At 43.2% G+C, this 27,786-nt stretch overlaps 1 protein-coding gene across 4 annotated transcripts in view; it reads right to left on the reverse strand.

Annotated features, from left to right (window-relative positions):
- The window catches only part of NR2C2 (nuclear receptor subfamily 2 group C member 2), a 100,622-nt gene that overhangs the window by 14,468 nt on the left and 58,368 nt on the right, over positions 1-27,786 (reverse strand). For all 4 annotated transcript variants that reach the window (XR_003967041.1, XM_030307477.1, XM_030307476.1 and 1 more), the window contains 7 exons: positions 12,999-13,199; positions 10,746-10,848; positions 7,961-8,140; positions 6,687-6,834; positions 5,824-5,917; positions 2,141-2,274; positions 1,022-1,199 (listed from right to left, as the gene is read on the reverse strand). Coding sequence is in view for 3 of the 4 variants with exons in the window: in XM_030307477.1 (XP_030163337.1) it covers positions 1,022-1,199; positions 2,141-2,274; positions 5,824-5,917; positions 6,687-6,834; positions 7,961-8,140; positions 10,746-10,848; positions 12,999-13,199 (1,038 nt within the window). In the remaining variant the exon portion in view is untranslated. The remainder of the gene's footprint in view (positions 1-1,021; positions 1,200-2,140; positions 2,275-5,823; positions 5,918-6,686; positions 6,835-7,960; positions 8,141-10,745; positions 10,849-12,998; positions 13,200-27,786) is intronic.

Consider the following 27,786-nt stretch of genomic DNA (forward strand, 5'->3'; position numbering starts at 1 on the left):
CTCTAATGCTGAAGCTCCTGTGCAGACCCATCCTTATGAAACCTGTGTCCTCTGCAGCGGGGGGCTGGCACCAACACCCTGTGGTCTCTTGCCCAATGAACTCGGGCCTGATGGCCCTCAGAATGTGGTCAATGATGGTGACCTCCCAGCTCAATCACACAAAGACATACTTTTCAACTTTTGCCTCAACCAAATTGCTATTTGTTCTAAAGCAATTCCATTTTGAGCTGGAGGTTAAAATCTAAATTGAATCTGGGAACAGGGGTCAACTTCATAGCTAGTGGGCATTTGGTAGGTGGCCTCAGGGTAACAGTGAGTGAGAGCTGAAAAGAAACCCATATGGTGGGAGGACGAGATCCCATCATCAGAATGCTCAGGCCTGGGCTCCAGAGCTCCACTGTCCAGAAGGGGCATTAATGCCTTTGATGCTGGAATCCCACTGGTGACCTATATTCTTGGCACCAGTGGGCAACTATGAGCAGGGACCCAGTCTTCCTAAGTGACTGGTCAGGCCTCTCTAGTCAAGAGCACTCGGGGATAGGAAGACACGGTCTGTAGCCCTAGAAACTGAGGAGTGTCTTTTGGAAGCAAGGCCATGGAGGAGCCTGTGGGGAAGACTAATAGCTCTTCAAAGTTCTGTGGCTAGCGATGGCAAGCGGTCAGGACCAGCGGCTAGGAATGAGGGCTGGCTGCCTGCACGCTGAAGCAGACAAAGGTGCCTGACTGAGCCTGTGCTGGAGCTAGGCCATCCTAGAAAAGGCAAAGCAGTCCATTAAAAACCCTCGAGGGTCAGCACCTTGTCAACCCCTCTTGGCAAGGACAGGCCACACCTGCTTCAGGGCAAGTTACCTTGAGAGCCAAATGAGCAAAACGGAGTGAAAATGCTTTTTAATGAGAATACTGTTCTGAAACACCAGGTCTGGATCAAAAGCCACAACATGAAAATGAGCTTGCTACAAGATTTTGGTTTTACACTGCAGGCTGGGAGGCTGGGGCATGTGGGTAGGCTGAATGCACTCACCTTAAATGTGACATGAGTATCTGAAAGGAGGGGCCCTTCGACCTCGATGATGGGTGTGGACTGGTCTCTGCTGATGACGTGGATGCCGCCTCCTCCACTGGCATCTATGCCATCTGCTAGGCTCGGAGGTGAGGAGCTGTCTGTGGTATTAAGTGCTTTAGCTAAGGTATCAAATGCCCTGTGAGCAAAAATGAAGCAGTCAGTGGTGTGAATCCCCAGCTTTTAGGAGGAACAGAACTCAAGCTGAGACATAATCTAGAAAAACCATGCAATGGGGAAAAGATCATTAAATTCTACCTGCTGGGGGAAGGGATGACAATGAAAGTTTCTGTGTACAGTCCATACATCATCATGGGCACTAAGCTATATATTATTTATTTTAACACATAATTTCTATTTTTCACACTACTCTCTAAGGTAGAACCCTCCCCATTTTATAGATGTGAAAGCTGAGGCCTGGAGATGTTACATAACTCTTCTGAGACCAACCACCCAGTAAATGGTGGAAAAAGAATTCTATCCAACTCGAATCCCATCCTCTTTGCTATCAGACTGCAAGAGATCATGAGGCCAGGGGCACTTGTGTGGCCTCCAGCTGTACATCTGCCCAGCCTGGCAAGACAGGCAGGGGTGACCAGTCCCACAGGAAAGGAGCAAACACGAGAGCCTATGGAGAAGAAACTCTCTGCAGCTGGTTACGGATGTCCAGGGCCAGCTAATGCTAGTAGCTAACACCCTGATGGACTTAAGCTTTAGACTGTTTGGAAAAATAGGCTAAAACAGAAGTGGGAAAGGGGATGAACGATTAATATTTACTCAAAATAACTAATGCAAGGAACACCTGTCTATTGAAGGGTTTTCCCTGCTTCCACTCAGTCACTCCATTTCCTTTTTCATTGTTTGGAATGAAAAGCAACTTTGATTGTTTTATATCATGTAATATAAACGAATCCTGGTTCCCATAGTTAAAATGTGAAGGAAGACAGATGTGCAGGGACACTGTGACTTTACCATCCTTGATTAAATACAGGGTGGGTGTCAAAATGCTGCCGCCAGCCCTCACAAAACAGCAGCTAAGTGTGCACACTGGGCAGAGCCTCCACCCTCATGGGATCATACCGAGTAATCTCACTTGCGGACTGGTCCTCCGGCTGCATTTCCGAAGTGTCACCATTGTTAAGGGACTCACTCAAGTTGGCAAGGGAGGTTACTACATTTGCCAGTGTGCCCAGAGCTCCCTGGCTTGTTTCTGCCTATTAAACAAAAAACAAGAACATTAAAGATGAACACAAACACACACATAAAAGACTCTCAGGCCAATGAAGGTATAATGGTAGTTTAAAAACAGCATCTATGGGGTGTGAGCTCAGCATGGCAGCAGGAGGGAGAACTTTTTGGTGAGCGGAGAGTTCGGTGTCTTGACTGTGATGGTGGTTACACAAATATACATATAATAAGGTAACAGAAAACAGACAAATTAGACACTGCCAAAATTTAAACTTCTGTGCTTCAAAAGATATTAAGAAAGTAAATGGGGTGCCTAGCTGGCTCAGTTGGTGAAGCATTGGCTCCTGACCTTGGAGTTGTGAGTTCGAGCCCAACGGTGGGTGTACAGATTACTTAAAAATAAAAGCTTAAAAAAAGAAAAAAGTTATTAGGAAAGTAAAAAGAAACCCTGCCCTTCCACACACAAAAGACAACCCAGAGAATGGGAGGAAATATTTGCAAAACACACATCTTACAATGGTTTAGTAACCAGAATATCTAAAGAACTCTTTCAAGTCAAAAATAAAAAGATAAAGCAGTCAGTTAAAAAAAAAAATGAGCCAAGGATTTAGATATTTCTTAGAAGAGGACACACATGGCCAATAAGCACATGAAAAGATGCTCAACATCACTGGAAATGCAAATCAAAACCACAATGAGATACCACCTCACACCCAACAGGATGTTTATAATAAAAAAGACAGGTAATAACAGGTGCTGGGGAGGATGTGGAGAAACTGGACCCTCATACATTGCTGGTGGGAATGTAAAATGGTGCAGCCACTGTAGAAAAGTCTGGCACTTCCTCACAAAGTTTAAATACAGAGTTACCATATGACCAGCAATTCCACTCCCTAGTTATATACATGAGAAATTAAAACATCCTCCACACACACAAAATTACCCAAATGTTCGTAGCATATTTGTCTATTCATAATAGACAAAAAGTAGAAACAACTCAAATGTTCGTCAGCTGAATGTAATGGATATGTAAAATGTGGTTTAGTCATTCAAGGGCTTATTAATTGGCAATAAAAAGGAACGAAGTGCTTGCTGACACACGCCACAACATGGATGAACCTTGAAAACGTTACGCCAAGAGAAAGAAGCCAGTCTCAGAAGACAAAATATTGTATGTTTCCATTTATATCAGAAAAGTAGAGTATAGTCAGAAAGTAGAGTAGCAGTTGGTAGGGGAGGAGGAAGTGACTGCTTAATGGGTGCAGGGTTTCTTTTGGGGTGATGAAAATATTCTGGAATTGGGTAGTGGTGATGGCTGTACAACCTCGTGAAAGTACTAGAACCACTGCACTGCACTGCACTGTAACACTAAAAGGATAAATCTTCAGGTATGTGAATTTTATCTCGAATAAACAAAAAAAGAAAACCAGACATATTTGAACAAATAAATCAAGGTATGTATAAACAGGGGTGCCTGGGTGCCTCAGTTGGTAAAGCATCCGACTTCCGCTCAGGTCATGATCTCGCAGTTTGCGAGTTCAAGCCCTGCGTCGGGCTCTGTGCTGACAACTCAGAGCCTGGAGCCTGCTTCAGATTCTGTGTCTCCCCCTCTCTCTGCCCCTCCCATGCTCATGTTCTGTCTGTCTCTGTCTCTCAATAATAAATAAATGTTAAAAAAAAAAAAAAGATGTATAAACAAATGTTTGTTGTATCTGGTTAGAAAAGTGAAAAACCAGAACAGCAGAAAAGATCATAAGCAGAGAACTGACTAACAAATCACCGAACAACCATATAACAGAAGGTTGTGCAGCTGTTAAATGATGCAGGTTGTCATGACAGAAAGATGTGTTGAAGAGAAAGAAAGCTTAAGTGAAAAAAGAAAAAGATCACTCCCCACACACTGTACCGGTGCTGCGCCCTGGTTCTGATACCATCTTGCAGTCTTGCCAGATAAACTGCTGGGAGCAATTGAGTAAAGGGTACAGGGGAGCTCTGCAGTATCTTTGTGCTTGCTCAAGGTATGTTATTTTGAATTTTAATCTTTCAAAGTGGAAGGTTTAAAAAACAGATTCTGAAAATAGCTCCCTTTAGGTGCTTTGTATATACTCCGTTATTCATGAAAAACTTCCACACCACAGAGGAAGGAATAGGTAGGAGCACACATCTGACTCTGCAGCTCTTTCTCTTAACTGCTACTTAAATACCACAGTTTATGTCCTTTCTCTTCCATCCAATGACCATGACTAGCTCCTCATTTACTGAGTGTCACTGCATGCTGTGTGCTTTATAAAACTAACTCAAGTTTCCCAGCACCCCTGTGTCGGGGGTACTGAAGGAAGCAGAGATGTAGGAAAGAAGGCACATGGCTCCCAAGAGCGGTGCTGGGCTCCCAAGATAGCAGACTCTGGAGTCTCTTGGTTCTTATTCTCAGTCTCTGCATGGATGGTACCATGGAACAGCTGCTGTGAAATCCCTTGGTAATCAGGTTTTAAGGTTATTTGGGCCTTACTTTCAGGCTTCTGGTTTCTCTCTACCCCACTATGCATCAATCACTGTCCTGAATGGCTACTGGGTGACAGCAGCAAACTGGGTGTGATTCCCATGTCACATACATCACCAGTGCCCAAAGACAGGAAGCTCAAAGCCTGGCATAAGGGCCAGAGGATGGAAAGCTGCTGTTGGTGCCAGCCAGCAGCTCTCACTGTTGCCTTTTCTTTCTCAAAAAAGGATGTTCCTAACGTGCTGAGTGGGCCCAGCGATGTGCATGTGAATAGATGAGAAGGAAGCCTTGCAGGTAGCGTGGCTCTGGCTCTCAGGGCAGTAGCCATGTCAGCACTGTTACGAAGTCGCTCCTTTTAGAGAAGAAAAACCGGACTTCAGCCATGGCGCGCTGCTACTTCATCATCACTGGGTTATATTTCTCATCTCATAGTTTCTGATGTAATCAGTTTCCTTGCCTGGATAAAAGCTTTCTCCTAAGTTATCTTCACAGGGGTTAGCCAGCTCTCTCTCTCCTGGAATGACAAACACCTCTGTTCACAACAAGTTAAATTCCATATGGCTGATTTGCTCTTAGTTTTACAATTGTCAGAATCCTGCCTGAACTTCCTCCTGCAGGTCATCTAATAAAAAGGAAGGGGGTGGGTGTGGATAATTTAACAGTGTGTCAACTTCAACCAAAAAAAAAAAAAAAGAAAAGGAACTAGCCGCTTCTGCCAAAGGCCATCTTAGAATAAGCAGCCATTTCCCTAGCATACCAGTAGTTTGCCAATGTGTGTACTGAGGTGGGGGGTGGTGGGGTGGTTAACTCATTTGAGAGCCACTGAATTCTCACCAAACTGAACTCTAGATCCTGACATGTTACAATGACTATAACCAGCCAGTCCTGAGTTTCCAAAAAGTCCTCAACATCCCTAAAATAAATCACAGATGGCTGTATAAGAAGTGAGGTGAGATGCAGAAGGCCATGCTTTCGAGGTTGTCTCGGAAGGCCAAGAAGGTGGGTGCACAATTCCAAGAAGCAGTCTGCACGGCAACAGAAAGATGGAGAGTAAGGAATAAGTAGAGAACATCACCTTGGAATCCGTGGCCAGGAGAACCGTACCATCCTCGCGTATCAAAGGCTGTTGGATGTTCACAAGCATCCCTGGATCAAGAAGACCTGTTTGTCTATTTAAGACATAAAGAAACCCAGAGTAGCTTCCAACATTTAATGCACAGTATGATCATGCTGCATTGCTCTGTCCCTTCCACATCTGCAAAGCTGTCTGAAGAGCACAAAAGCTCTAACTGGATTCAGCCACTGAGTGACTAACAACCCCCCTTCTCTCTGCAACAAGATGCACACAGAGCTGGGCCTACAGCCTGAAACAGGATGCCACACAGACACATGTCTCCCCGCTCCCACCCCGCTTCCCCAAGCTTCCATGCTGACCACAGACGGTGACTGCTCTTTTAAATAAAGTTAACTTGATCTTCAGAATATCACCAAGGAATTCTCAACTCTAGTTCTTGCTAGGATAGAGTTTGGATTTCTTATTTTTCTTTTCTGTTCTTTTTCAATTAAGTTCAACAGATTACATGAAAGCAAAAAGACATATAAATTAACTTGTGGCACTATTTGAGACTACCTGAGGACTTAGGCCTTTTGTCTATACTGCAGAAAAACTCCATCTTGAATTGAAGAGCAACTGTTTTCCTGTATGAATAACTACAGGACATAACCTGAGCCCCTGATGCAGGAGAAATTCTGACCCCATCTTAAATTAGCCATCCTCAGGCCTATCCACAGGTATGACTGGAACAGCTCCAAAAAGGGGAGGGTGGGGCAAGACAAGGCTGAAGGCTGTGGCAGCATGCAGGGAGCCAAGTAAGCGCCCTCCAAGGGACAGCTCAAAGGCTGATAGCAGTGTGACCCTTTACCAAAACAGGGACTGACCTTGCTCCATCTTTATCTGCCACAAACGTGGGAGTGGCTATCAGAGGACTTCTCAGGTCCTTTCGGATATAGATTTTCTCAGTTGAAGCAGCACAATTGCTTGGTTTCTCCCGTTGTACATCAAAGGGCTTCCGTTCACTCTGTACAGCTTAAATCACAACATAAATATTCACATTTAGAGGAAAGAGTCAAGTTATTAAAAAACTACATCTTTCCAGGCAGCTGGGTGGCTCAGTCGGTTGAGTGTCTGACTTTGACTCAGGTCATGATCTCATGGTTTTTGAGTTCAAGCCCCATATTAGGCTCTGTGCTGACACAGCCCAGAGCCTGGAGCCTGCTTCGGATTCTGTCTCCCTCTCTCTTTGCCCCTCCCCCACTTTGAACTACATCTTTCAAAGTAAATTTAGGGGTTTTCCTTAGTAAGTTTGTTACTACAGGGATGATAGGTTCTGGTGCTAGACACATCTAACTCCATTTTCACAGTGGACTTTTCAGCCAAAGAGGTGAAAAACTCAAAGCCAAACGATACGATGTTAAATCCAAAGGGCTAAAGAGGGTAAGCACTGCCTGCTAAGACAGTTGAGCACGGCATTTGTATGGCCTTGTGGGGGGCCCACCCTGAGGACTCTGGCTTTTCTCTGCCTGCTGCTAACAAAAGGCACTCTCTGGAAGAGAAACACCCATCTTCAAGTTGGTCCTTAACAGAAATCTTGTCTAACGCACGTGTCAGAGAGGAAGCATTCCAATGTCCAACTCAAGCCTGAACAGCTTCTGCAAACTGTTTAATGGGGTGTTAGTTTTCTACAACACTAGCAGTCTCTCCCTTTAGCAATCTGGCCTAAAAGGAGTATACAGGCCAGAAAGAAATGAAGAAAATAAAAACCTTTTTAACAGAAAGAAAGGATGAACCCCAGATCCAATATGTAAGTAAGAGGGTCCCATTTCACAGATGAGGACCCTGAGGCTGAAAGCAGTGACATGTCTTCCCCAGTCCCCACAGCTCCTAAGTGACAGAGCTGGGGTTTGATACTCCACAGCCTGTGTTTACTCCACTGCCCTGTGCTGCATCCCGATTTATCTGGAGGTTTCCAAATACTCCACGGGAAATGACCAATCCCAGCAGCATCAGTGCTGGAACACCTAGCTGACCCAGAAGGGAAATAAAGTGAAGCCTTGGTGGATATTTTTCTCTTAGAGTATTTTAAAGCCAGGTAGAGAAACTTCACTTTCTCTCAACTTGCTAACTCAGGCGGCTTCTTATTATTGTTACTCACATTCCATTTTCATGCCCATCTCTAAGCATTTTTTCAGCCGGCAAAACTGACAGCGGTTCCGGTGATGTTTATTGATGATACAGTCTTGGTTGCTCCGGCAGCTGTAGGTCAGGTTTTTCCTTACGCTCCTTTTGAAGAAACCTTTGCAACCTTCACAACTGACAGCCCCATAGTGACGGCCTGAAAGGAGAAAGAGTGTGTGAAGCAATTCACCAAGAGAAGAGGTGATCCGCCACAGGCCCTGTTTCTAAGGTCACCTTCTATCAAGGTGACTGGCACAGTGTCAGATACCGGCAGCCACAGGACAGCCACAGGCCCGAGCATTAAGCATGGCACTTAGGTTCTTCCCATAATTTTCCTATAATCTTTAAAGTAGCCCTGTGAGGTCATGATGGAAAAACAGGAGCTCAGATAGGTTAAGTGACAGCTGGTAAATGGCATGACCTCAATGCTTTTAGTACACAGAGGACCTAACATGCAGGAGGAGCCCATGGATAACGGCTGAACCACAGTGTCCACTTGGGTGCATGCACCTGGTCCTGGCTCTGCAGACCTGGGCTTGTGACACTACCCAGTACGTCTATCCTGCTGACAGTGGCACACAGCAAACACCTGCATGACTTTTCTAGCACATAGGGTCCTACTCCTCCTCCATTTACTCCCTCTATGTGAGTCTTGTCCTGGGTCCTGGGGAAGCACAGGGGCCGTGACTGCGTAGGCCCAAGGTGAGGGAAGGGTGCATGTCATGTGGCTCACTTGGGTTAGGTATTCAGACCCTTTTGGAAACACAGTTCTAGAAATGCGTTTATTACACATGGTTCTTTTTTTCTAATCTTGTTTACTTTGGGGTTTCTAACTTCTAATGACGAACTTTTTAATGACATTAAAAAGAGCCCATCTCAGTTACCCTTCCAATTTCTCCACGTTTTTCCACACACATCACACCTCATTTGTTCCTAGCTGGGACTGACCATGAAACTCCCCTGGTTTGGTCTTCTCTAACCCAGTATCATAGCTACATTGCTGGAAAGGATGATCACTGATGGCAGCTACTGAGTGAGTGTCCCACAGTCCTAAGCTCTCACATGCAGAGCCATTCCAAGTGTGTATTTGGAGGGTCTCAATTTTGTGTCTTTAAGAATAGTGCTAGGGGCACCTGGGTGGCTCAGTTGGTTAAGCATCTGACTCTTGGTTTCAGCTCAGGTCATGATCTCACAGTTTTGTGGGTTCAAGCCCTGCATCAGACTCTGTGCTGGCAGGACAGAGCCTACTTGGGATTCTCTCTCCCCGCCCCTCACCCACTCTCTCTGTCTCTCTCAAATAAACAATAACAAAAAAAAGAACAGTGCTAAAATTCCTGTGTAGACATCACTTTTCCTTCTTTGCAGTGTATTTCCTTAGCCTCTCTAGACTTTAGAGTGACCTCTAGTATCTGGAGACTGTGGCACTGGAAGCCTGTGACTAGGCCATTCCTTTAAGCCCAGAAAGAGACTGACAAATGGGGAAGCCAAGCAGATTCTGTGGGCCTCTTCATTATGTTCATGCTTCATTCATTTGTTCAAAAGTTTGCAGAATGCCTCTTCCTGCTGAGCAAGGAGACAGGATATAGTGGTCTATACAAAAGGATGATGAAGACAGAAGCAGCACTGGCTTCAGAGAAAGGGAGGGATGGGCTGGGCTTTGCCCTGTTCAAGACAAGGGGTGGAAACAGAGGCAAGGCACCCTGGCAGAGCAAATGATGCCATGAGCTAGGAGTGGAACTGCAGCTTCTGACCTCTGTGGATGCTTGCCTGGGCTGTCTTCCTAAGATGTTTGGTCCATCCTTTTTTAGTTTTAAACAGGATCACAAAGTGCCCAAAGTTCCTAGGAATTCTGTTACCATAGACTAAAGTGGAGCCAATCATAAAACTCAGGCCTATGGCCCTAACACAGCTGAAAGAGTATCTCATTAAATACTTGTCCATCCTTTGATGGTTTTGTCAGCACATTCACTAAATACTTCTCCATCCTTCCTGCTCACCTCACCTTCTACAGCTCACTGGTGTTAGCAGGCTGAATTTTGAACTTTAGGGCCAGACATCTTCTCTAGTCTCCTTGCACTCACATCCTAACCACAGAAGCCCGAGTTCTTCCCCAAAGACACCATGGGTATGGACAGTAAACTCGCTGGGCCCTGGCTCAGGAGTTTACTCCCTGGAATGGAGTAAATTACATCCATTGGTGGGGATGTAAATTCCCAATGGTGGGGAATTACATCCCCACCAGCTGGAATGCTTCTCTTTTACCCAATGCATACACACTCAACCTCCAAGTCTCACAGAATGTGACTGCTGCTGGGGGACCTTGCCTGACCCTGGGGCTCCAGCCAGAATTGCATGCTCCCTTCTCCATTACAGCAGTTACCACACTGGGTTATAGTGAGGGGATGACAGAAGATGATGAAGATGATGAAGAAGAAATAGACAAGTAACACATCTTGTGAAATAGCAAAGCACTGTGCTGATATTACCTAGATTAAAGAAACTGCTTTCTTAGTAGTATATAAATATATAACTAAGATTTACAACTCACAAAAACAGTACCTTGACTTTTTCTTTTGATTCAAATAATCTGACAAGTTGGTTTGCTTATTTATATTACTACCCCACTAAGAAAAGTGGAGTTCATGTTTTGAAACCTACAAACCCTACAGAAAATATTCTCTCTCTGGTAATTCCCCACCCCCACCCCCAATTGGTTCATGACTTTGGACCATGAAGTGCACCTATAATCTAGGATTACTTACCAGAGGCTTTGTCGCCACAGACTACACAGTACTCTACCACCTGGGGCCGCTGGACGTCAGCCTTCCCCAGCAAACGTTCCACACAAGCAGAGTCCGTGACGATCTAAGAAGAATTGGGAAACAAGCAAAGTGCTGATTAAAAATCAGATCGTTAAAGCAAAGTAATGTTTAACTAGAAATTCCTAATCTTGGGTTTCTAAGCAGGAGAACCTTGGGCAGAACTGGGAAAATCCCACTTGACACTTAGCCGGATATCCAGAATGGCTCTGCTGCTCACCTAGACTATGCCCCTTCAGCTGTGGCGGTGGTGGCAGGGGGTGGGGGGGTGTGTGGTTTGTCAAAGGTCAAACATTGATTTTCACTGGTCTATTCTCCTATCTGGCTAGCACAACCACCCAGGATGGGGAGCCCCACGTGGGAAATCACATGCAGATGCCTCAACATGAAGATACTGCAGGTCTTTCTGGCTGCTTCTCCATTCCCATGAAACAGCTTAGAAGTATGCAGAGAGGCATACTGGGCAGTGAAATAATCAAGCTTTATTAATTAAATAAGTAGGTCTCTTCTTGAGGCAGCTGGTGACCTCTGAACACTGTTATTTCTTCTTCACTTGTACATGACTTTCTAGGTGACAGTGTTACTCATCTGGAAGAATACTGTAACTGACATCAATATGAGAAAGTGAAAAATACCTGTTATTAAATAACGTACCAACCGTAACCCTTAACATGATTTCTGTATGGTGGGAATATATACAGCAATTATATAGAATGACTTCTTAAGAAACATGCAACAAAATCAACAGCCACCTTCCCATGAACAAGGAGTAGTCTAAATAAGCAGCGAAGAATTTTGATTTCAGATGATCAGCATGTAGTCTGGGAAAGGAAGAGGTAGTATTTACTAACTGCATTAGGAGGTGTCTCAAAAGCACAGTTCTGAAAGCTGAACATAATTTGTGTCCTGAACCCAGCTCTATCAGAAGAAAAAAAAAATCATTCCCTTTCCTTATTTTTCTCTACAGCAGAAAGCCCCCCCGACCCCCCCCCCCACTCAAAACATGGATTCTTAGCAGTATTATTCACAAGGGCCAAAAGGTAGAAGCTCCCCAAACATCCAACAACAGATGACTATATAAAAAGTGGTCTATACATACAGTGGAATATTATTTAGCCTTAAAAAGAAAGGCAATTCTGACACAGGCTACAACATGGATGAACCTTGAAGACATTATACTCAGTGAAATAAAATAAGCCACTGCAGAAGAAAAAGTACTGTAGGAATACCACCACTTACATGAGGTCCCCAGAATACCAAAGTCATAAAGACAGAAAGTAGGATAGTGGTTGTCAGGGCTGGGGGAGGAGGAATGGGCAGTTAGTGTTTAATGGGGACAGAGTTTCAATTGGGGAAGATAAAAAGAGTTCTGGAGATGGGTGGTGGGGATGGCTACACAATGTGAATGTACTTAATGCCACTGAACCGGGCACCTAAAAGTCATTAAGATGATAATTTTCGGTTATATTTTACCATAATTTTAAAAAAATTAAAAACAAACAAAAACATAGATCCCATCTTGACTTTCACTAAATCTGCTCCACACTTGGCCACCATGAGACAGTGGCCTTGAGTTTGCTTCTCTAAGTGTCAGGCTTGGACATTCAGCGCTTCTCAATAACTATGCTTTCCGTCAAACCCTTGCTCTTTTTGTTTCTCTGTCTGCCCCCCTCCCCATCTCACCCTGCCAGCAAAGGGAGAACCATGGCAGAGATGGAGATGGTGACTGAGGGACCCAGAGGCAGCAGTTCACAGGAGCAAGTTAGGACAGAATGAAGAGCTGGGACCAGTCCTGATGACCTGGATGAGGCTGAAGTGAGCGTTAGGAACAAGTCAGTCCTCTCCGGACTGTGGTCAGCCCTAGATGGTGCCCCTAAAATGTCAGGGGCCAAGAACTACTACCGTGCAGTCTTACTTTAGTTAGAACGATTCTTTAGTGGCCTCAGTGTCAGCTTGCCCATGCCAGTCTCCTGTGGGCCACTGACTTTTTCTCGCTCAACTTCCATTCCATCTGAGCACTGCAGCTGGCTGCCTTCTGGGCCTTGCCCCTCACTTGTGGGTTTTTTACTTTAGCCAAAGCATAACTCTGCCATGCCTGCAGGTCCTCAAAGGAACTTCTAGAGATGGATTTGTCTTCCAAGACAGAGGAAGGGTCAGAAATAAGTGCAGAAACAAATGCCTATCAACAGGCCTCACCTGGATCCTGCCAGGGACGAGGTTGTCTGAGGTGGTGAATATGAGCTGCTTGGCACTGGAGGTCTCCGGGGAAGCCAGGATCACCTTCCCAGTTCCAGCTCCATCTGGGCTGGTCAGGATGAACTGCTGCTTGGGGGATCCGGAGGCGTCCACTGCGGTGACTATCTGGATCTTCTGTCCTGTCTGCTGGTCTGTCACAATCTACAAGACACAACATGGAGGCTGCTCTCACGGAGCATCATGCGACTTGTGTACTTGCAGGTGGTGCTCAAAGCGGTGACTGCCCAATGCCGTCCTGGAGTCAATGCTGGTCCAAGATGCAGTTTCACCAGTGCATGGTGAAATGAGAAAAACAAAACACAACCATGAGTTTTTTCAGAAACCAATGATCATAGAGCTAATTTTATTTTGGGATGATATCCTTCCTGTTTTTCATTAAAATGCCCTTTAGGGTGTGTGTGGGATGGGTACTGGATGAAGAGTGTCAAAAGATACAAACTTCCAGTTGTAAGATAACTAAGTACTGGGGATGTGATGTACAGCATGGTGACTGTAGCTAACTCTGCCATATGATGTATTTGAAAGTTGTTAAGAAGGTGGATCCTATGAGTTCCCATTACAAGGAATAAACCATATTTTCTTTCTTTTTCTGTATCTGTATGAGACGATGGATGCTAACTAAACTTACAGGGGTCATCAGTTCATAATACATGTAAGGCAAAGCATTATGATATATACGGTAAACTTACACAGCGCTGTGTGTCCATTATAATCTCAATAAAACTGTTAAAAGAAAAGCCCTTTCTTTTATGAAATGGAGATAATAATAGTAGATGATAGGTTTAACTAAAAAAAAGAAAAAAAAATCCTTGGGGCGTCTGGGTGGCTCAGTCGGTTAAGCATCCGACTTCAGTTCAGGTCATGATCTCATGATTCCTGAGTTCGAGCCCCAAGTCAGGCTCTGTGCTGACAGCTCAGAGCCTGGAGACTGCTTCAGATTCTGTGTTTCCCTCTTTCTCTGCCCCTTCCCTGCTCACATTCTGTCTCTCTCTTGCTCTCTCAAAAATAAATAAACATTAAAAAAAAAATCCTTGTCCTGGACATAATAAACTCCAGAGAAGTCCTGATCCTGATTTCTCCAGAGGCTACTACCATTCAGGGGGCCAGCTGTCAGAGCCTGCCTCTTCCCAGAGCCCCTGCCTTAACTGCATCAGTTACGATAAAAATAGTTGCTACAGCAAGAGTGACTTCTCATTCCTGCTCATGAAATTTTCTGAAGCTGTTCTACTCCCTGTCCTGCCTTCTTCTAGGCCGAGTGCCCAGCTTGGAGCACTGCCCACCTTCTCCTTGGGGACAGCAGGAGGGCCTCACAGCAAACAGGATTCTTGGGGCTGTTGTGGCTGGGCCTTGGACAAGCGGAGATGTACTACATCTCTGACTAGAACTCAGTTCCCTGTACCGTATTTATTGCCAGGTCTGGTATCCACATCTTGATAGATGTTGCCTTGTGACACATCATTCCAAGGTTCAGACAGCAAACTTCTACAGAATCTAGCACAACACCTTTACCAACTATCCAATATGAAAAATTAGATAAGGTTGGTTGGTTCAAAAGCAAATGACATAGGTAAGAAAAGATCCAATTACCTAATATATGTTTACTAGGTGTTCACTATGTGGCAAGCACTATTCTCTGTACTAGGGATAGGGACACGAATACTACAGAGCTCCTATCTCGTGGGGTTAACCTTCTGGAAGGGAAACAGACTATGAACACTGATATTGTGGAGCATCAGACTTGGTAGGTGCCTTGAAGAAAACTAAAAAGCAGAGTAAGGGGACAAATCATGTCAAGGGAAAGGAGGTGGGGGAGCCATGTTAGAAGGAAAGATCTCTCTGATGGAGTGATGTTGAGCAAACACCTGATGAAGCAAGAGAGGAAGCCATACATAAATGTGGCAAAGTATGTTACAGGCTGAGGGCACACAGCAAGTTCAAGACCAGGAAGAGCAGACTGGGAACAGGATACAAGAACAAATCCTTAGCTGATGGCTGGGCATGAATCCTGGCATATCATCATTTCCAACTAACGTGTCAAAAGATCTTTAAGGATAAAGAAGGAAGATTTCTTTTTTTTAATTTTTTTTTTCAACGTTTATTTATTTTTGGGACAGAGAGAGACAGAGCATGAACGGGGGAGGGGCAGAGAGAGAGGGAGACACAGAATCGGAAACAGGCTCCAGGCTCTGAGCCATCAGCCCAGAGCCCGACGCGGGGCTCGAACTCACGGACCGCGAGATCATGACCTGGCTGAAGTCGGACGCTTAGCCGACTGCGCCACCCAGGCGCCCCAAGAAGGAAGATTTCAAAGAATGAAAGGAAGTACCTTTCACTGTTACACAGGCAGATTCCTGTGGCATACATATCGAGACTCCCCTGGAAAAGTAAAACATGAGATAGAAAACTTTGTAAGAAGAATTCTTTAAAAAAAAAAAAACAAAAACCTTTCCTACCCAATGAGGAACTGAAAGACCACAGACAGACTGGTTGACACATACTTCTCTCAGCTGCCACAAAAGGGATTCTTACCTTAGTTAAAAGGTAACAAGCTGGCCTTTGGAAGGCCCTTACAACTTTGAGATCTAGGAGTTAAGTGTTTGACTTCCTTTTCATGTCTATCAAAACTTATCTCCTTCCTAAACTACTTTCCCTGTTACAAAGTCAGATAGTCACGAGGGCGCCTGGGTGGATGTCGGCCGGTTAAGCATCATGAGCTTAAGATTCGTGGGTTCGAGCCCTGCGTCGGGCTCTGTGCTGATGGCTCAGAACCTGCTTCAAATTCTGTGTCTCCCTCTCTCTCTGCCCCTCCCCCACTCGCACTCTGTCTCTCAAATATAAAAACATTAAAAAAATTAGAATAAAATAAAAAGATATGAGAGAGTCATGTGATTGAAAGGATCTTCAATCACCAGCTATAACCAAGGCATGGCTAGTAGAAGTCCTTCACATGTTCAGAGGTGATGCACTCTACATCTGAGTAGACACAGTAATGGGCATGTTACTACCTTTGCTGCTATTCCCAGGCCTCTTGGTTGAGGCATGGCAGGTATGGAGCTAGGGCAGGGGTGGGACGTAGGAGTGATGGGGTCTAGACAGGGACAGCTGCTCTGGGTGGCTGTATGTAACATATCCTAAAGCTCAAACTATTCTTTTCTATTTCCCCCCCAAAGGTTCAGGGTCACAGAAGAACCCCAGGGTGACCCTTACACAAACTTTGCTGACAAACACAAGCAGGCAGACTCCTGTTTAATGAAACCAAGGAAACACCGAATTGGGAGGATGTAGGGGCACCCATGTGGCTCAGTCGGTTAAGCATCTGACTCTTGATCTTGGTTCAGGTCATGATCTCCTGGTTTGTGAGTTCAAGCCCTGCATCAGACTCACGGCGCAGAGCCTGTTTGGGATTCTGTCTCTCCTTCTCTCTGCCCTTCCCCACTTGCACTCTCCCTCTCAAAATAAATACATAAACTTAAAAACATTGAGAGGATGTATGCGGACTTATTAAATCTCCTGTGGAGGGGCGGAGAAGAAGCGTTATTGGTAGAACCAGTGTCCTTAAAAAGAGATGGTTATGTCCTAACCCCCAGGACCTATGAATGTGTTCTTATTTAGAAATAGGACTTTGAAAGTGTGATCAAGTGAAGATGAGTCCAGACTGGATTAGCGTGGGCCCCAAATCCAATGACTGGTGTCTTTACTACAAAGCCATGTGCCCATGGAGGCAGAGACTGGAGTGGTACAGCTGTGAGCAAGGAACTCCAAGGACTGCAGGGAAGGACCAGAAGCTAGGTAGGAAGGCATGGAGGGAAGCTTTTCTAGAATCTTAAAGAGAGCATGGCCCTGGCAAACACCTTGATTTTGGGCTTCTGTGCTCCAGAACTGTGAGAAAACGAATTTCTGTTGTTTTAAGGCACCAAGTTTGTGGTAATTTGTTATGGCAGCCCTAGGAAATGAATATGAGAACCAAACTTTATTTAATCTCTTCACTTGGAACAAATGTTCCTACTCTCTGCTTGTAAACAATAACGAATGGAGGGTAGGGAGGACTGTAATGAGGGAGGTCTTGTTTCCTGTGTGACTCTTAGGCCCTCCACAGCTTGGCTATGCAGTACTGCTATGATGCTTGTTTTGAAAAGCTGTACTTGTTTCAATGTGACAGATATACTAGGGAATAATCTAGGCACAATGTAAATCTTCTGTCTGTTTATGCATGATTTCTCTGAGAAACAGTGTACACCCAGAAAATGACACCCAAGTGAAGTGAGCTAAGTGGGAACAGCCAGCTCTGTGCATGTGGTATTGCTGCTTTCCCTAGTTTCAGACCACCCCACTCACAATCATTCAAGAGCTATAATCCTCTCACACCCCCTCCACAAGTAAGCTTCAATATCTTTCAAGGCAAAGTGCCATATTGTATTGTGGTCATTATGTGTTTAACTATTTAACATATATAAAACTACTATTTACATTAAATTAAGTTCATACCTGTTTTTTAGTGTGTCACCAACAGTTTTTAAATGTTATGCCACTAAGCCCATTTCCCCCCACAAGCCCTACGGTTTCTACTGCAAAATTTGGCAGTGTGGGAATCTTTAGGAACGCATATGTCACATTATTAGAGCAGACTACATACTCTACAGGCCCAAGGCCCTCTCTATTTCTACCCTAAAAGGACCTCAATGTGACCTGACTTACTGCCATTCTCCTCCATGTTACCCACTCTCTGTTCCAGCTGAGCTGGGCTCATGATTTATGTTGTAAAGAAAAACCTGCAAATGGGATAGCCTAAAGGTAAAACCAGCCAATGGATAACTTTTGCTTGATCTCCCAGAGTTTAAAATTTTTATTAATTTTTTTAATTTTTTACTGTTTTTTTTTTTAAATTTATTTTTGAGAGAGACAGAGATAGAATACGTGTGGGTTAGGGGCAGAGAGAGGAGGAGACACAGAATCCGAAGCAGGCTCCAGGCTCTGAGCTGTCAGCACGGAGCCTGACGCGGGGCTCAAACTCACGAGCTGTGAGATCATGACCTGTGGCAAAGTCGGCTGCTCAACCGACTGAGCCACCCAGGCGTTCCCCAGAGTTTAAAAATTTTTAAAAACTGGTTGCCAACACCTGAAGATAGAGTATTTACCATAAAAACTGGATTTATAGTTCTTGTGACAAGCTGGAAGCTGAGGCCATCCTGGACCTAAGTTCCCTGTGGTTATCAGCTGGCTGTGTGTGGCTGCCCCTTCAGATGGGTCATGGGCTCTCTGACTGGCCTTAATCTCCAACTTGACCACCTTTTCCACTGCCACCTGGTCCTGTAAACACCAGTTTGTGATCCTGAAATAGGGCTTTGCAGATAGAGCTGTGAATGGAATGCTCACTCTACTGCTTCCCAACTGGGTCACTGTGGAGCAGTTATATGATTCCTAGGAAAGTGAAGCAATACGTGTGTGAAAGCACTTGGTACACGGCCCAGAACATAAGAGGACCCTGATAAAAGTATTTCCTGCTCTAAGCTCTCACGTACTTCTCTCCTCATTGGGAAGCCTTGCCTTATCCCTCTCATTTCATCCAATCTCTCCCACTGACTACAGTCTTTCATTCATTCCTCAAATGCTTACAAAGAGGGTCTACTCTATGCCATGGGCTTTGCTAGATTATAGGCATTACGGAGATGGCTCTTGCTCTCGCTGAGCTTTTAGTTTAGTGGGAAAGTGGCAAAAAACAAGTAAACAGACCAACCAGTGAACAGTTTAAGTTTATGATAAATGTTATGAGGTTAAAGATCTGGCTGGATGGAGTAGGAGAAAACACAGGCACTTAACCTTTCAGAAAGAGAGGTCAAGGAAGGTTTCTGTGTTAAGGCGGCATTTAAAACAAGATTCAAGGCTAAGAAGGGAGTTGGATTAAGGTTCAGGGAAAAGTGTGTTCCAAGAACTGGGAAATGTTCTGGCACATGGAAAGCCCTAAGAGGAAGGAGCTCTTAGAACTGACATCAGGTCCATGGACAATGAAGGCTCCCCTACAGGGGGAGGTGGGCTGGCCTTGCGTGGAGTCAGGATTTCATTCCACATACAATGGGAGCCACTCAAGGGTTCTGTCCTCCCAAACCAAGTCTTTAGGTTTCTTATTTTATATTTATCTTACATTACACTATTTTTTACACACACATACATTTAAAAATATATAAACTATATAAAATTTGTTAGATTGTTACAAGTCAGGGTATATTAAACATAGCAGGACAATAGTAAAGATAATTAAATTAAAAGTAAAGGCAAAAACCTGTTAAAAATTTTTTGACCTATGCAAAAAGGTAAATCAATCTTTCACTTAAAAATAAATTTTAAGGGGCGTTCTGGGTGGCTCAGTCGGTTAAGCATCTGGCTTCGGCTCAGGTCATGATCTCACGGCTCATGAGTTCAAGCCCCGTGTCAGGGTCTCTGCTGACAGCTTGGAGCCTGCTTCGGATTCTGTGTCTCCCTCTCTCTCTGCCTCTCCCCCACATGCATGCTTTCTCTTTCAAAAATAAAAATTTTAAAAAATTAAATAAATTTTAACACATATGAGAAGTTAGTACCGCTCACAGGCAAGGATCAAACAACTATATTCTCCATTCAGCCTAATTCAATCTCTAGAAAGTTTAGGCAGGTAAAGTATTTCACAAAGCTTTCCTCCCTGAGTAACACAAAACAGTGTTTTCTAAACACATTCAGGATTTTAAGTGAGGGAATGATGGGCTTTGCATTTTAAACAGATCTTCCTAGATACTGGATGGAAAAAAATATAGGAGAAAAGTAGAAGCTGAGGAACTATTAGGATGTCCCTGGAGAAGCCCAGGTGAGAGCAGAAGGTAGTGGCTGTGGGACTGTGGAGAGCAGAGGACCACTGCGGGATGCAGGCTGGAGGGAGATGCAACAGCATGTGTAGGTGGGAGGAGATGTAAGGACTGGAGAATGAACAGCCAGGAATGACTCTTAGGTTTCTAGCCTGAACAATGGCATGATGGAAGGGCAAGGGCTGGTAGGAATTCAGAAGTCTGTTTTTAGCCTGCCAATTAGGAGACGGCCGAGTAGATGTGTCAAGTAAACTACCAGATAGATGAGTTTGGAGCTCACAGTGTATTTCTGGTTTCAACTTCAATATAAACAGCTTAGAAGTCATCATTCCACCTTAACAACAAGAAAAAGCAAGACAAAATGAAAATCAATGACTTCCCTTGGACTTAACAGAAAAGTTGAGGATGCAGGGCAAACTCTATTCCAAAATCTGGAGAGAGGTGGATTCACAAAGTGTGAGATCTGCTTAGTTGGAGCAGAAGCCAACCTGGAGGAACACTCAAAACGTAACTGCAATGAGTTGCTGAAGACTCAGCACAGACTAGCATGCGAGTAAGAAACTCCTGAGTACCACAGGCTTAGGAGGGTCCCTCATACTTTCATGGGTTTTAGCTCCAGAAATCCCACTTGGTTCCCAAGGTGAAAAGATGAGAAAGATTCCCTGGTGGCTCTGGAAGGGAAGGGGAAGAATTTTTATAAAATGAACTCAAGGGTTTCTTCTGTAAAGTAAACAAATGACTATTCCGCAGGGGAAAAAGGCTTTACACCTGAGTCTATCCCACCTGGGGAGAGGGCATTTCTTCAACTCCAGGCCCCTCAGGCTCCCTTATCTCATCTAAGGAGGTAGGCAGTAGAGGAAATTAATACACACTTGTCAAGGTCACAGCCTGCAATATGATTTATAAGAAGTAGATATTTGGTCATTCAGATGACAAAAGTATATTTTTCAGATATATGTGATCTTTATCCACAGTTCCTGAAAATACTTTAGAGCCATAAAAGTAAAATGAGTGTCTTGTTATTAATGAAGATGACTTTTGGAACCCCTCCCCAGGGCAAGGACTGGTTGCCAGAAGGATCAACCATGGGATGAAAGGGTTAGAACTTTCATTTCCCCCTCCCCTGGAAGTTCCGGGTTGGGGGAGGGGCTGGAGGTTCAATCAGTCAATAGTCAGTGACTTAATCAATCATGTCTATGTAATGAAGCCTCCATAAAAACCCAAGAAAACAGCTTTTTGGCCCATTTGGGAGCTTCCATGCTTGGGGAACCAGAAGACTTTTGTGTGTCACTAAGCTGTCTGTCCCCAAGTTTCACAAGGACAAAAACTCCTTTGTTTGGCACCTTGCTCTAGGTATCTCTTCATCTGGCTGGTGATTTGTATCCTTTAATAAACTGCACATGAATAAGTGCTTCCCTCCATTCTGTGAAATGCTCTAGCAAATTAATTGAACCTAAGAAGGTCACTGGAACTCTAATCTGTAGCTGGTTAGTCAGAGGTATAGGTAACAACCTGGGACTTGAGAGTGATGTCTGAGGTGGGACTAGGGGGCAGTTCTATCAGGTTGAATTGTTAGTCTGTGGAATCTATGCTATCTTTACATTGATAGTGTCAGAATTGCTTGGTGTTGTATATGTGGGACTCCCCCAAACCTGCCCCCAAGTTAGAACTAGGTCCAGGAACTCTTACAGGTAGTCCAAGGACAAAGGCCCACTAAAATACTGAGATTTCATTATAAGATTGTAGAATGCTTCTGCACTCCCACCTTACCACCACACCAACAGGGCTCCAGTGTAACAGGGGATTACAGCTGGAAGAGCTTTAAGATATAGACACTCTAAAGAAGAGTATCCAAGGAAGCCCAAAGTCAAGAGGAGAGACCAAGACAAAGGCACTAGAGGAATCTGAAGCCTTTGGACCTATAGCCACAGAGAACATCATACATAGCTCAACACGTAGCCAGATCAACATAAATCCCCATACTATAGGCTCATTTATCTCAGCTCCTATTATCTAACATAGACATTACCTGATTTTAAAAAGAAAATGTACAAGACATGCCAAAAGGCAAGAAAAACAATCCAGAGATAAAGCAAGCATCAGAATCAGATTCAGGGCACAAACGTTGGAATGACCAAACAGGAACTTAAAATACAAAGATTAATGTTAAGGTCTCTAGACGAAAAGGACAACATGCAAGAACAGAGGAGAGAAGATGGAAATTCTCAGAAAGGAGGAAATGCTAGAATTCAAAAACACTGAAAAAGTGAAGAATGCCTTGATGGGATCATCTGCAGACTGGACACAACCAAGGAAAGAATCAGTGAGCTTAAAGATAGTGATACGGGAAACAAAGGCAGAAGGAAATGTAGATAAAATTAAATTTCCTTATAACTTGCAGTTCGTTGACAAATACTTGAGGCAGGCAGAGTAAAACATTCCTCCAATCAACTCCCTCTGTCCAGTCTTACTAGAGGGAAAACAACCTTGACAATAGCAAGGCCTCCCTTTTGCCTTTACCTCCCCCAACTCCATAGCACTGTATATAATCAGTCACTCCTCACAATCGCAGGGCAGCTCTTTCTGCCCTTGGGTCCCGTCTCCATGCTTTAATAATATCACCTTTTTTGGGGCACCTGGATGGCTCAGTCGGTTGAGCATCTGACTTCGGCTCAGGTCATGAGCTCGAGAGTTCGAGCCCCGCGTCAGGCTCTGTGCTGACAGCTCAGAGCCTGGAGCCTGCTTCTCATTCTGTGTCTCCCTCTCTCTCTGCCCCTCCCCCACTCATGCTCTGTCTCTCTCTGGGAAATAAATAAACATTAAAAAAAAATAATATCACTTTTTTTGCATCAAAGACATCTCAAGAATTCTTTCTTGGCCGTCAATTTGGACACCCCCTGCCTCACCCCCCTCCAAAACTGCATCACATAGGTCAACAGAAACATCCCTAACTGAAATGCAAAGGCAAAAAGCAATGAAGGAACACAAAACAAAACGTACAAACAAAAAACAGAACAGAGTATCCAAGAACTGTGGGACAATGTCAAGATACAGCATATACATAACTGGAATACCAGAAGGAGAATGAAGAAATACTGGAAGTAATAGTGGCTGCTGAGAACTTTCTAAAATTAATGACAAGCAGAATAAATACTAAAATACTATATCTAGACAAATCCTACTTGTAAGGCCAAATACAGATTAAAGACAAGAGGCTTAATTCTGTGAAAAATAAAGAAAGAAATTTCTTTCCCCTTCCTTTTAGAACTCGTTCTCTGTCCTTTTCATATGTATGTAAATCTTTATAATGGTTAGAGGAGCCTCTTGCCAGTCTCACAACTCAGGAATGTGTTCTCAAGGATCTGGGAGCCACCATTTCGAAATGCAAACTTGAAGACAACTCCCTTACCTCCTAGGCCTCTGGGAGAGTAAGGACCTAACTTGGTGGGCACCTTGCTATTTGCAAACTACCTCCCATCATAAAGATTTAACAACCTTTCCCCCTTCTCCTTCCTCAATAAAGTGGTTTCCACAATTTCCATGATAAAGTTAGGATCTTAAAAACATGTATGTAATGGGTTGTACACGCTTGGCTTACAAATGAGTAAAATTCCTTTCCATCTTTGCAATTTCTTAGAAGATTGCCTATAACGCACATTACATTCTGATTTAATGTTTACTGAGGAAGAGGAAGAAGGGGAAGAGGAGGAGGAAGAGAAGCAGAAGGAGGAAGAGGAAGAGGAGGAGGAGGAGGAGGAGAAAGGGGCACCTAGCTGGCTCAGTCAGCGGAGCACACAACTCTTGATCTTGGGGTTGGGGGTTCAGGTCTCACACTGGGTACAGAGATTACTTAAAAATAACATCTTTGGGGCGCCTGGTTGGCGCAGTCGGTTGAGCGTCCGACTTCAGCCAGGTCACGATCTCGCGGTCCGTGAGTTCGAGCCCCGCGTCGGGCTCTGGGCTGATGGCTCAGAGCCTGGAGCTTGTTTCCGGTTCTGTGTCTCCCTCTCTCTCTGCCCCTCCCCCATTCGTGCTCTGTCTCTCTCTGTCCCAAAAATAAATAAACGTTGAAAAAAAAAAAAAAAAAAGAAAAACATCTTTTAAAAAAAAAAGAAGGAAAAAAACTCCTGTTTCTCTCTTCTACCTTTATGGAGAGTTTTCTGGATTGGGAGAAGATTTTGTTTCTTTTCACTATATTTCCTCAACATATTCAAACCACAGAAAACCAAAGACAAAGAGAAAATACTGAGAGAAGTCTGGAGTGGTGGGGTAGGGTGGGGAGGTGAAACACCTCACCTATAGAGAAACAATGGATAAACAAATTGTGGTCTATCCATAAATTGGGATGTTATTCAGCCATAAAAAGTAATGAAGTACAGATTCATGCTATATCACAGATAAATGAACATCCTGCTAAGTGAAAGACACTATACACAAAAGGTCACATACTGTGTGATTCCATTTATAGGAAATATCCAAAATTGGTAAGTCCATAGAGATAGAATGTAGACTGGTGGTCGCAAGGGCCTACAGGGAAAGAGGAACAGGGAGAAACTGCTCAATGGGTAAGGGGTTTTACTCTGGACTGATGAAAATGTTTGGAAACTAGATAGAGGTGGTGGTTGTACAACACTGAGAATGTATTAAATGCCACTGACCTGTTCACATTAAAATGATTAAATTTTACGTCCTATGAATTTCACTAAAAATAATTTTTAAAAAACAACAACCAACAAGTCAAGGAGAAATACTTTCTCAAACACAAACTAAGAAAATTCATCACCAGCAAACCTGCCCAATAAATATTAAAAGCTTTTCTTTAGTTAGTAAATGATATAGGTTAGAACTTGGATCTACTTAGAGAATGGAAGAGCACTGTTGTAGGAATAAGTGAAGGTAAAATAAAATCTTATTATTCCTAATTGATCTAAAAAATAATTGTCTAAATTAATAATAATAACAATGTCCTATGTGATTACAGCATGTGGATAAGTGAAATGAATGACAGCAATGCCACAAGGGACAGGAAGGAGGAATTGGGAACATGGTTATAAGAAACCTATATTACATGTGAAACAGAATAATGTCATTTGAAGGTAGGCTTATATCAGCTTAAAATAATTACTGTAAACTTCTAGGGCAACAACTAAAAACATCTGTAGAGATGTACATTTGATATATTAAGAGAAGAGATAAAAGGGATCAACTAAATTGCCCAATCAAGACCAAATAAGGCAGGGGCACCAGGATGGCTCAGTCCCTTAAGCCTCTGACTCTTGGTTTTAGCTCAGGTCATGATCTCAAGGGTTGTTGAGCTCAAGCCTTGCATTGGGCTCTGAGCTGACAGTGCGAAGCCTGCTTGGGATTCTGTCTCCCTCTCTTTCTCTGCCCCTCCCTTGCTCTCTCTCTCTTTCAAAAATGAATAAATAGGGGCACCTGAGTTGGTGCCCCTTAACAGTTGGTTAAGTGTCTGACTTCAGCTCAAGTCATGATCTCACAGTTCGAATCCTGCACAGGGATCTGTGCTGACAGCTCAGAGCCTGGAGCCTGCTTCAGATTCTGTGTTTCCCTCTCTCTCTCTCTCTCTCTCTCTCTTTCTCTCTCTCTCTCTCTCTCTCTGCCCCTCCCCTGCTTGTGCTCTGTCTTTCAAAAATAAACGTTAAAAAAAAAAGTTAAAAAAAATAAACAAACATGATAAAAACCCAGATGAGGCAGAAAAAGACGACTCTGGCAACAAATAGAAAATAGTTAAACATGGTTGACATTAATGTAAATACAGTATATCCAGAACCACTTTAAATGTGAATGGTCTACACAGACCACTAAAAGACAAAGACTCATTTCGATAGAAAAAGAAGACCCAACTATACATTGTCAACAGGAAACCCTCGACACAGATAGATCAAAAGTAAAGGGATGGAGAAAAGACATCATGCTATCATTAATCAAAAGACAGCTAGAGTAAGTGAATTTAAGTTAAAGATAAAGTAGACCTCAGAACAAGGAAAAAAATCACGCATAAAGAGGGGTATTACATGTTGACAAATGGGTCAGTTCCCCACATATACATAACAATGTTAAATGTGTATGCACCTAACAAGAGAGCATCAAAAGACAGGAGACAAAAACTTGTAAAACTGCCAAGGAGAAAGAGAGAAATCAACTATTATAGCTGTAGAGATGTCACTGCTTCCCTGTCAGCACCTGGTAGATTAAGCAGGCAGAAAAATCAATAAGGATATAGTTGACTTGGACAGCACTATCAATCAACCTGATATAACTGACATTTATAAAATAATCCATCTAACAACAGCAGGATACACATTCTTCTCAAGCTTGCAAGGAACATCCAATAATATACATCACATTCTGGGCCATAAAATATACCTTAAGAAAAAATAGGAATCATAAAGTATGTTCTAGGTCACTACTAGACTGATTAAACTAGAAATTAATAAAAAGTTTTTGAAATTCCCAAATATTTAGAAATTAACACACTTCTGGATAACACATGGGTCAAAGTAGCAGCAATAAAAATTTAAAATATTTTGAACTAAATGGAGGTCATAGCAGAGGTCTAGGCCATAGACATCCATTTGGGAGTCACTAGCATAAAATGATATTTAAGCCATGGGTTCAGAGAAAATACAGAGGGGAGAAAGTGGGACCAGAATGCAATCCTGAGGAACTCCAACATTTAGCAGTCTGGCTACATATTATATTCGGTTTTTATAAATTACTTCCTCTAAGTTTTCTGAATATTAATCCTATTAAACAGATACTTAGCTGATTGATCTTAGATATTTCAGAAAAGTGGTTCTAGAAAAGCCTAATATCTTAACATATGTATCTATACACTTTATACTTTTATGTAATGTAAAATACTTTAATGTAAAGGATAATGATAATAAAATTAGACATAATTTTCAAGAAACCTATTGGTTGAAGAGTAAATGGAGTAGAGATATGGAGAAAGAGGGGTAAAAAATAATTTCTTATTTACGATTATATAAAATTTGAGTATCACAACAGTGATAAAAACACAACAGTTTTTATTACATATTTTTAGATGAATAAGTAATAGAAACACAAAACTTATATAGTAGTGGTATTTCACCTAGCAAACTAAAAAAGATTAAACAGTATATATAGCATAATATACAGTTGAGTGTGTGGGGAAATGGGCACTCTGATATTGGGCTGGTGGGAGTATAAGTTGGCACAACCTCTTTCGAAGGCAGTTTGGCAACAACTGTCAAAATTACACACGGATACTCAGCTAACATCATACTCAAAGGCAAAAAGCTGAAAGCTTTTCCAATATCAGGAATAAGACTAGGATGCCTACTCTCGCTGCTTTTATTCAACACAGTACTGGAAGTCCTAGCCAGTGCAATTAGCCAAGAAAAATAAGTAAAAGGCATTCAAATTGAAAAGGAAGAGATAAAACTGTCATCACTACTTGCAGATGCCATGGCATTATGCACAGAAAATCCTAAAGACTCCACCAAAAAATTGTTAGAACTAATAAACAAATTTGGCAGAGTTGCAAGATACAAAATCAACATATAAAAATCTGTTTTTTTAAAAACTTTTTAATGTTTATCTATATTTGAGAGAGAGAGAGAGAGAGAGAGATGAAGAGACAGAGCGTGTGTGTGAGTGGTGGACTGGCAGAGAGAGACAGACACAGAATCTGAAGCTGACTCCAGGCTCCGAGCTGTCAGCACAGAGCCCTACTCGGGGCTCAGACCCACAAACTGTGAGATCATGACCTGAGCTGAAGTGGGACGCTTAACCAACTGAGCCACCCAGGTACCCCTGTCGTGTTTTTTTTTTTTTTTTAAGTTTATTTTGAGAGAGACAGAATGCATGTGCATGTGCAAGTGGCGGAGGGG

This window comes from Lynx canadensis, chromosome A2 (assembly GCF_007474595.2).
Source record: "Lynx canadensis isolate LIC74 chromosome A2, mLynCan4.pri.v2, whole genome shotgun sequence".
In the NCBI taxonomy this organism is placed as follows: domain Eukaryota; kingdom Metazoa; phylum Chordata; class Mammalia; order Carnivora; family Felidae; genus Lynx; species Lynx canadensis.